We start from the raw sequence: 10,955 nt of genomic DNA, 5'->3' as shown, positions 1-10,955 counted from the left end.
TGATTTTCGCAGGATTGGATTTTCAAGGGTTTCAAGATGGATATGAATGTTTTGAAAAAGAAATTTTTTTTTTTGTTTCTTTTGTCTAAAAAAAGGTAGGGTGATGGTGGTTTGAAATTCAGGATGGTTGGATTTCAACGGTGGTGGTACGCAACGGTTTGTGGTGTTCTTCGGGATTCAGGATTCAGGATTCAAAGGATGCAACGCAAGTTCAAAGGATTGAACCTGCTCTGATACCAAGTAGAAAAGAATACTTCAATTCAGGGTTAATTCGATGATTCTATTCATCCCACAATGAGGGTATATATACAAGTACAAAGGAGTAGTCTAACTCTAATAGGAAACAATATTTCCATAATTACATGATATCCTAATTAAATAAAATCCTAATTACATACAGATTTACAGCGATTCTACAATCGATGCAAATACAGTAGTTTGGACGAAGCCGAATTCTCTGAATAGAGCGATATGCTCGAATTCAGGTGCCTTTTCCTGGTTCACATCAAAGCAATAAATTAAAACAAAAATAGGTCTTAGGATTACATCCGCAGAAACACAAAAGGTTTGACTCGCTTCTATTGCTGCACAGATTTGATATGACATTATCTATTGCGTATTCGTAATCGCAATCCCAAGAGTAGAAGATTTGAAATCAGGCTTTACTGGTCATAGTAACAAATTACCAAGACAGCTGGCAAACCATATATTTCTCCACCTCAACTCAGTGGCGAAATCACACAACTGCCCGACTCCTTTCACCGTGACGGAAAAGAAATACATTGAACGGCACATTTACAGTCAAAAATTTTCTGCAGTTTCAGTGGAGGACCAAAATCCACGTCGATGATCCCACTGCTTGGTTCCATGCAGCCCACTCCTCACACAAACGTCCAACTCATTTTGGTTATAGTCAAGGTCAACCAAGTGGAATTGCTGTGCATCAAAGTCTTCATCAAACTTCTGGTGTAATTTCATTCAGCTTTGCCGTCCACGGAAAAGACTGAATTCATCTAATTAGTAGAATAAAAATAAAAATATAGGAAAACAATAAGCCTTTTGTGGATTTGGCTTCTATTTCGGTTTCTTTTTGGCATCCTTTGAACTTGGTTCTAATCTTTACAAATGGCAGAGGCGTGCTTAGGCCTAATCTTTTGTCTTTGCAAGCAGTCTCTCAATCCTTACACTCAAATTCTTCGTAATCAACCATAACTTCGTTTACAAGACCCAAGTCGGCCAATTTCTAAAGACTTGACTTGGAATTAAAAGCAAGTCAATTGTGATTTTCACATTTATACATCTAGTCTCCAAAATCCTTTTGCTTCAATTATATGGTGTGGATTACCTACAAAAACTATTTATTGTGGCAGAAAACGAGCTAAAATAATTTCTTGACATAATTAACGTACTTCACCCATTTTTATTTGATTTCCATGTTATCCGAAAAAAGAAAAAAAATAAAATAAATAAATAAATATATATATATATATATATATATATATTTGATGCGGGAAGCGTGAACACGATAGTAAGGGCTCCGTCAAGCGTCGAAAGCCATATGAGATGAGCTAGAATCCACTAGCAATTACGGGCACAGCCGTAAGAAACATAGAGAAACTTCTCTAATATTTGAGTTTTTTATTGATAACTTGAATGAAAATTACAATCGAAGAGGTGCCTTATATAGGGCACATAGAATAAACCTAATACAACTAGAAAACAAAAAGAACAATTTATTATAGACTAAAACTAGAAAACCTCATTAAATAAAAATCGGAAATAAAATCCTAGACATTAAAGAATATTATGCAAATATATATTTGGAATCCCAACCAAGATTTCGCTCGAGAATCCCGATATATCCAAAATAGTAATTTATGATTAATTCCATTATTAAGAAGCCTATTTGAATACCAATTTTCAATATTCAAATTATTCTTCTTGATGTAGACCTCTGTTACTTGTGCATATTCATCCTCTCCAAATGGAATCCAGTATGGATCACTCAGCTTCACTGTCGGTAATTGAAAATAATCTACAACTTTGTTTGCTACAAAGTTCTCTCGTAGACCACTGTCAATTATTACAGAGCATACCTTGTCTTTGATGGCACATGTAGTTCGGAAGTCGTCGTAATCCGGCGTTGTGAATATCCAACGTTCCATGTTTCTTCTTCTTTTTTTTTTCTCTTTTTTTTTTTTTGGATTGATGAGGTTGTCCTAGGGCGAATCCCTTGGCATGTTCCTCTTCAACGAAACTTTCTTTGATAGATACTCTACGACTAGCGTCGTTGAGGTTGGTGGTAGTGAACTTCTCCCTTGGACCGTCGTCTGCTAAGGAGCGGGCGATACCCGCTCTGATACCAAATGATGCGGGAAGCGTGAACACGATAGTGAGGGGCTCCGTCAAGCGTCGAAAGCCATATGAGATGAGCTAGAATCCACTAGCAATTACGGGCACAGCCGTAAGAAACATAGAGAAACTTCTCTAATATTTGAGTTTTTTATTGATAACTTGAATGAAAATTACAATCGAAGAGGTGCCTTATATAGGGCACATAGAATAAACCTAATACAACTAGAAAACAAAAAGAACAATTTATTATAGACTAAAACTAGGAAACCTAATTAAATAAAAATCGGAAATAAAATCCTAGACATTAAAGAATATTACGCAAACATATATTTGGAATCCCAACCAAGATTTCGCTCGAGAATCCCGATATATCCAAAATAGTAATTTATGATTAATTCCATCATTAAGAAGTCTATTTGAATACCAGTTTTCAATATTCAAATTATTCTTCTTGATGTGAAGACGCTTCTTTCTTTTCGAGATTCTTTGTTGAAATTGGCTAAAATCTCGTCCTACATCAATATTGAATGAAATAGCAACATGCCTAAATTAGATTCTTATATGAGAGAAATAGCTTCCTTTTTCCATCACTCTGCAGCATCATTGCTCTGCATGATCATGATCATGTTGTTCAGTATGATTAGTGGTAGGTGTATACATTCTGTTTTGGTTGGGCTTCTATGTCTGGTCATTGCTTCTGCTATTTGTTGTTCAAGTGTTGGAAGCTCCAGCATACTGTGCATGGAGAATGAAAGACATGCTCTTCTTCAGTTTAAGCAGAGCATTGTGGACGAGTCTAACGTTCTTGCCTCTTGGGGAAGCAAGAAAGACTGTTGCACGTGGAGAGGAATAGCATGCAACAACCAAACAGGTCATGTCATGACTCTAAATCTCTCTTATAATTCTTCTGATGATTACATTAGTGCTGAAGCTCCATTAAGAGGTGAAATTGATCCTTCACTACTTGAATTACGAAATCTAAATTACTTGGATCTCAGTTTTAATGATTTTGGAGGAATGATTCCCAAGTTCTTTGGCTCTTTAAGTCAATTGAAAGAACTCAAACTTGCATATGCTAATTTTGATGGATCTGTTCCTCCCAAAATTGGAAACCTTTCTAATTTGCATACTCTCGATCTTTCCGGGAACTACTTTATTCCTTTAGAAAATCTTGAGTGGTTATCTCATCTTTCTTCCTTGAGATCCTTGAACATGTCAGAAGTAGATTTGTCTAAGATTGTGAATTGGCCACAATCTTTAAGCAAGCTCACTTCATTGATGGAGCTTCAGTTATCTGATTGTAGTCTTCCTGATTTTAATATAAGATCAAATTCCGTTGTAAAAAATTCTTCCACCTCTCTTCAAGTCCTTGACCTCTTTTATAACAATCTCAACTCTTCAATATTTTATTGGATAGCCAATGTCAGCAGCAACTTTATCCATATTGGATTGCAAGGAAATCAGTTACAAGGTCCCATCCCAGATGTCTTCAAAAGCATGCTTTCTCTAGCATCACTAGATCTCTCTATCAATCAACTTGAAGGTGGGATACCAAAAAGCTTTCAAAACTTATGCAGCTTAGAGTCGTTGACCTTACGGTCAAACCAATTGTCAGAAAACATTGAGAACTCTATTAAAAACTTATCTTGTGCTGAGAACACACTTGAGACCTTGGACTTGATAACCTGTTTTGGGGGTCGTTGCCAGATTTGGCACGTTTTTCAATGTTGAGAGAGTTAAATCTTGCCGACAATCAGCTAAATGGGTCTCTACCCGAGAGTGTTGGGCAACTTTCTAGCCTTGAAGTTTTATCTCTCGCCCAGAATTCTCTGAGTGGTGTCATAACAGAAGCCCACTTTTTGAAGCTCTCTCGTTTGCAGTCTCTAGCCATTTCTAATAACCATTTCTCTATCAACCTGAGCTCAGATTGGAATCCACCATTTCAACTTTATTTGTTAGACATGTCCTCTTGCAAGGTGGGCCCAGCTTTTCCCAAATGGATTCTAACGCAGACAAATCTTGCTTTTCTTTATCTGTCTAATGCTGGAATATTTGGATCATTACCTGATAAGTGTTGGGATCTATTTTCTGGCATATTTCGATTAGATCTCTCTATGAACCAAATACATGGGAAACTGCCGAATCTGTCAACAACAAGCTTGGTTTTTGTCAACTTGTCTTCTAATCTACTTTCTGGCACATTGCCATCATTTTCTCCGATGCTCAACGGGTTGTACCTCTCGAATAACATGATTTCAGGACCACTGTCTTCCTTGTGTGCAACACAGATTCCACATTTGGAGTATGTTGACATTTCTGAGAACCTACTGTCAGGAGAGCTTCCTAACTGTTGGATGCAATTTAAATTATTAAGAGTATTGAATTTGGGCATGAATAAATTGACTGGAAAAATACCAAGCATGTTGGGAAATTTAAAGGTAATTAGTATATTAAATTTACATGGTAACAAGTTTTCAGGAGAATTGCCTTCTTTTGAAAATTGTACGGAATTAGCAGTTGTTGACCTTGGGGACAATAACTTTTCCGGCAAGATACCAACATGGATAGGCCAAAGCCTAATAAACTTGGTGATTCTACGCTTACGTGCCAATGAGTTCAATGGAATCATACCCTTAACTCTGTGCAGACTAGCCATCATTCATTTTTTGGACCTCTCTCACAACAATATTTCAGGAGGCTTGCCACATTGCTTGAATAATATATCAGTTTTGGCTGATGATTCTGTCGGAGTTAATGGTTTATCTGTGGAACTTGTGTGGAAAGGAATAGAAATTGAGTTCGGGGAAAATCTTGAGGGTATGAGAGGCATTGACATTTCAAGCAATTATTTGGTTGGAGAAATTCCGGAAAGTATAACGCGTCTGACAAACTTGATTTCTTTGAACCTGTCAAGAAACAATTTGACCGGAAAGCTTCCTGAAAACTTTGGTAACATGCAGAAGTTAGAATCTCTTGATTTGTCAAGAAACCAGATATCTGGTCATATTCCTACCAGTTTTTCGAGTTTGCATTTTCTTGGAGTCTTGGACTTATCAAACAACCAGTTGTCCGGAAGAATTCCAGTAAGCACCCAACTTCAGACTTTCAATGCTACTAAATATATGGGAAATCCTGGACTCTGCGGACCACCACTCTCACCAAATTGCCCTGGAGATGAAGCAACTGAAGATGATCATAACAAGGAGCGCGAACACGATAATGATGGTCTCATAAGCTTGGGATTCTTCATCAGTACAGTGTTGGGATTCATCACTGGGTTTTGGATAGTCTGCGGCAGTTTATTGCTTAAGAGTTCTTGGAGATATGCTTATTTCAAATTCCTGGACAATGCAAAAGATTGGATTTATGTCAGAGCTGTTGTCTACAAAGCAAAACTGCAGAGGAGGCTTCAAAGATAAATGGTAAATTAAGCTATATCATACTTATTTGTTTCTTTTAATTACGTTGTCCGACTAAATTACATCTGGAAACTCTTTCAATTTATTGCGTGAGCAGATCCCTTATCATGTCACAATTATCTGGAAACTTGCAATAGTTGTTTCATCCTTTGAAAAATACTCTGTTTTGACTATAATTTGTTATCGTAGGGGCTGCTAGCGCGCATTCTGGGGAATGAGCTTAATTACCCCAGAACTGGAATTTGAAGGCTTAATGTGGAAGGCTTTTAGATGTCTTTGCTCTCTCTTTCAGCAAGAAATAAATATTATGCTTGTTTCTCTTGAGAAATGTAATATGGGCTGATATAAGCCCTGCATAATATTATGCTTTTTTTTTTCTTCATTGAGACATTTGTATAATTGATGGATGATAGCTAATTTGAATAGCAGCAATTTGAAAAAACAAAAACTTGAAGTCATTATTGAGCAGGTCATTATAATTTTAGTGTCAATACAGGTAATTTTAAATCTTGGATTTTAGTTTAGAGGAGGTTCTTCTCCTTCTTCTATACTACACGACATTTGTCCAAACGGAGTCAGTGGGTGGCAGTTTACCATTTATCTTTGGGCTAGCTTTTTGTCAAAACGGTGGCTTTCGGTTATCACTTCACCATTTATCTTTGAAGTCTCCTCTGTAATATCTCCTTGCATATACATGATATGGTATATCACAAAAGTTTGGAAAAAGGAGAGGTTGTTCATCCTCTGAAGATATTGCGTTTTGACCATCATTGTGCCCACAATGTGTTTGATGAAATGCAAAACAAAGAAGATAAGTACATAAACTGGTTCCATATAGGGTCAAGTGCAATTGGCTCTAGCGGGCAGTATGTTTCATTTTGATAAGTACTGTACTGCTACATTCTACAACATTGTGATCGTATATGTTAAAAGGCTATGAAACCTTCAAAGTCTGTGATAGCACCTGCCAGATTCTCGACTCTTTAATGAGTGAGTCATATATGGACTTCTATATGATATGCTTCTATACTTGCTTGTTTGCCTGTTTAATTAAATATGTTAATTTGAGGATTTAATAGTTTCCAATTATTGATTGAATACGTACTGTATATGGAAGATTTTAAGTACAAGACACTAAGAATCTAAGATGGGACAAACTTGGTCGAAGATGTATATCCTTTCGGGTTTCTTAAACAATCCCAAAACTTGATTAGGGAAACGCGGTAAAAACGCACAGATTGTTTCATTAAAAAGTATCTGTTTGAATTTTGTGTTCATTTTCTGTGGCAGAACTTTTATTCTAATGGCAAAGACAGATTTGAAGTTCAATAGTTGAAGGGGGGGGGGGGGGGGGGTGTTTAAGTTTCGTAATTGCAAGTTGAAGGTATAAATTGACAATTTCTGCCAAGTTTTTAGGGTGTATTTTGGCAATGAGTTTTTCTGTTGGAACATCCAAATTTACTCACTTGACCTCCTATACTTTTTACACCCGTATCAAATTTTCAAGGGGAATTTGATTCTACACCCAAATTGACACACCTCTTTTAGAATAAACTCATCCATAAGAGTGTTTTAATATACACCCAAACCAATTAATTAGATTTATGCAAAATAAAAAACCTATTAAATAGACTAAATAATAAAACCCAATGTTGTTAAGAATTACTGAATCTGCCACTTTCAAATTCCCATTCACCCATTAAATAGGATTGATAATAAAATCCAGTAATGTTGCTGATGGAAGTCGATCATGAAACGGCTGCCCATAGACGTCGCCCAGAATTACTCAACCCTTGATTTCAGCAATTGATAATTCTCCTCTGGGTTGGAGGTTACGTAACTTCACATTGAAAAGTGTAATCTGCACATTCAAAGCTGGTGTCAATATCTCTACAAGCTTGTGATATAAATGGATTGCACAATCAGAGGTTGGTGGGTTGCCTGTGTTCGACAGCATATCCGATTGGTACGGTTGATGAGTATTGTGATTGCTATCTATTCAAAAGGTGTGTGTGCTCCTGACGAAGAGGTATTTGTTTTGTGATGGTTCTAGGTTTTTGATATTGAGTAGGTATGATAGACTATACAAGTTCTTGATTGCAGGTTTTTGTTTCATCTTCTTGTTTCTCAATAGATACTACAAGTTAATTTTGATGGCTAAAGAGTACACCTACCTGGAATTTAGGTGCGACCTTCTCAAGTTTGGACGTGTTATGACCGACGAGTTAAGGGCTGAAATTACTCAAGTGAAGCTTGATCTGATTGCACCCTCCATCATCTACAATAACATGGACCCTATTATGGAAAATTAATGAACATGGAATATTGATTCTATACCTACGCCTATTGGAATGGGGAATCAAATTTCATTCAAAAAAAGGGAAGAAAAAAAAAAGCAAAATGACATACCTTGATGAGAGGATGTTTAATCACTACATGATAGGAATACCTCCACAAAAGGATGTTTAATCAGATTGAGAAATCTACGAAATCTAATAGCAATATCTACACAACCACATCTACTTAAAAATAGCAAATATAAAGATCAAATCTGAAAGGAAGAGATATACAATAATTAAGACAATTAATCTTTTAAAATAAGGAATATCTACACAAACATATCTCCTAAAATATGGCATCAGTTACATACAATAATTAAGGTAATTGATCACGTTGACATATTTAATAATAGGATTATCTACACAAACATGTCTACTAAAAAATGGCAAATATATAGGTCAAATAAAAAAGGAAGAGATATGCAATAATTAAGGCAAGTAATCGTTTTTAAATCAGGAAAAATAAATTGATGGTATTAAATTCTAATTTGTGTTTATAACTGATGCCATATTTAAATTTAAAAAAAAAACACCTATATTTGAGGAATTTTTTCCTTCTTCGACGAGAAGGGTAAAATAGTCAAACTAAAAAAAGAGAAAAAAACTTAATTATAGACTTAAAACCTATACGGTAGGTTTAATTATGTGAATGGGTGTAGATTAAAAGAAAACATATGATTGGGTTTCCCTTAAAAGGAGCTTCATTTTTTGGGTTTTTTTTCTAATTTTCTCAATTTTCAAATGCTAAATTTAAACACTAAACCTCACTAAAGTTCCTCAAATAACCTCACTCATATAATTTGCAAATTAACAAACTATTATCTATAAAATAAAAAAACTTAGTCATTTAATAATTCATAATAGAATGAGGTCAAGTGAGCAGATTTAGAGGTCCCAATAGAAACACTCTTTGACAATCATGCCAAAAAAGAATGTCGCGTTATTTGATCCACTTTTAGGAGTATTAGCAATATATAGTAGTCTTGTAACTTGCACTTCTTCACTTTGCAATTTGCACATCATCTTAATCATGCTTTTCAGTATCATGAGTGGTAGGTCTATGCATTCTGTTTTGGTTGGGCTTGTGTGCCTAGCTGTAATTTGCTTCTAACTTTCTCGATTAATGTCAAATTAACTAGCTGCAATTATAGTTTGATTCCAGAACATGTGAATTTGATCATGTTGCTATTAACCAACTTGTTTTCCCTGTCGATCGTGTGTTTCTCTATAGACAAAACACTGTAATCACTCCTTTCTCTGTAGGCAGTCTCCACCGTGAGTCTTGTAAACTCTCAATTTCAACACTATAATTAATCTTTTCTACTTGATATGGATGGATTTTATTTTTTCCTAAACACATATTCTAGCTGTACCGGAAATAAATGGATGTAATTCTAGTAATTTATGAACATGTGGAAAATTAGTTGTGTAATTTTACATTTCATTGAATTTCTCTCTTGAAAGAGGCCGGATTTTATTTTGTGAATCAATCCGCCAAAATTTGTCAAGCTCTTTGCGAGCAGATTCTCTTCTAAACATGAAGCTGTATATTTATGATGTTTTGAAAAGAATGTAATTTGGGGAAGTGGAACCTCAAGCAAGTACCAGCCCGAAATAGCGTGCCACCGGTCGATCGATTCCTTAATCTCCCCGTGAATCTTATATTTGTGGTGTTTGACTAGACATGCATTTAGAAAATATAAACTGTGACAATTGTTTGGAAACGCATAATATATATGGTTGTTAAAATTTGAGAAAAGCAAGTCTTAAAATGTCTGATTGCTTTGTTGAATTTTAACTGAAGCAAGCAAAAAGAAGAATGAGTGGTAGCAATATATAGTAGTTTTATAACTTTCATCTTCTTCACTCTGCAGTTTGCACATCTTCTCCCTGCATGATCATAATCATGTTGTTCACTATAATGAGTGGTAGGCGTCCTATGCATTCTGTTTTGGTTGGGCTCCTTTGCCTCGTTATTGCCTCTGCTACTTGCTGTTCAAGTAGTGTTGGAATCTCCAATATTATGTGCTTGGAGAGTGAAAGACATGCTCTTCTTCAGTTTAAACAAGGCCTTGTGGATGAGTCCAATGCTCTTGCCTCTTGGAAAAGGGTGAAAGATTGCTGCGAGTAGAAAGGAATAGCGTGCAACAACCATACAGGTCATGTCATCACTCTAGATCTCTCATATACTTTTTTAAGCGGTGAAATTCATCCTTCACTTCTTGAATTGCGATATCTAAATTATTTGGACCTCAGTTTAAATGCTTTTGAAGGAATGATTCCCAAGTTCATTGGCTCTTTGAGTCAATTGAAACAACTAAGACTCGGAGAAGCTAATTTCAGTGGACTTGTTCCTCCCCAGCTTGGAAACCTCTCTAATTTGCACACTCTTGATCTTTCCAGGAACTTTGCTGTTCATTCAGAAAATCTTGAGTGGTTATCTGATCTTTCTTCCTTGAGATACCTGAACATGGTAGATGTAGATTTGTCTAAGGTTGTGAATTGGCCACAATCTTTAAGCAAGCTCACTTTACTGACAGAGCTTCAGTTATCTTGGTGTCGTCTTCCTGGTGTCAATCTAAGATCACTTTCCTTTACTAATTCTTCCACCTCTCTTCAACTCCTTGACCTCTCTTATAATAATCTTAATTTTGCAATATTTTATTGGATAGCCAATGTCAGCAGCAACTTTGTCCATGTAATACCCCGAAAAATCCAAATTAATTTCTGTGGATTTTTAGAATTGATTTTGCGGTATTAGGAGCGAGTACGAAGCTTGGAGAAGTTGTGGAAGTAGTTCGAACAATTTTATTTCGAAAACGTACGTTATTTAGGAGCACGC

The 10,955-nt window shown here is 35.9% G+C and overlaps 1 protein-coding gene across 1 annotated transcript; it reads left to right on the top strand.

Moving 5' to 3' along the window:
- Positions 1–2,940: 2,940 nt before the first annotated feature.
- Positions 2,941–10,815, top strand: LOC112177671 (receptor-like protein EIX1). The gene is given in 4 exon segments (XM_040511394.1): positions 2,941–4,083; positions 4,086–5,772; positions 10,273–10,607; positions 10,786–10,815. Coding segments are annotated over 4 exon segments (3,039 nt in total). The 5' UTR covers positions 2,941–3,096.
- Positions 10,816–10,955: the final 140 nt, after the last annotated feature.

Source organism: Rosa chinensis, chromosome 7 (assembly GCF_002994745.2).
Source record: "Rosa chinensis cultivar Old Blush chromosome 7, RchiOBHm-V2, whole genome shotgun sequence".
NCBI classification, from domain to species: domain Eukaryota; kingdom Viridiplantae; phylum Streptophyta; class Magnoliopsida; order Rosales; family Rosaceae; genus Rosa; species Rosa chinensis.
Note: the sequence above shows the minus strand (reverse complement) of the source record. Positions and strands in the feature narration are given on the sequence as shown.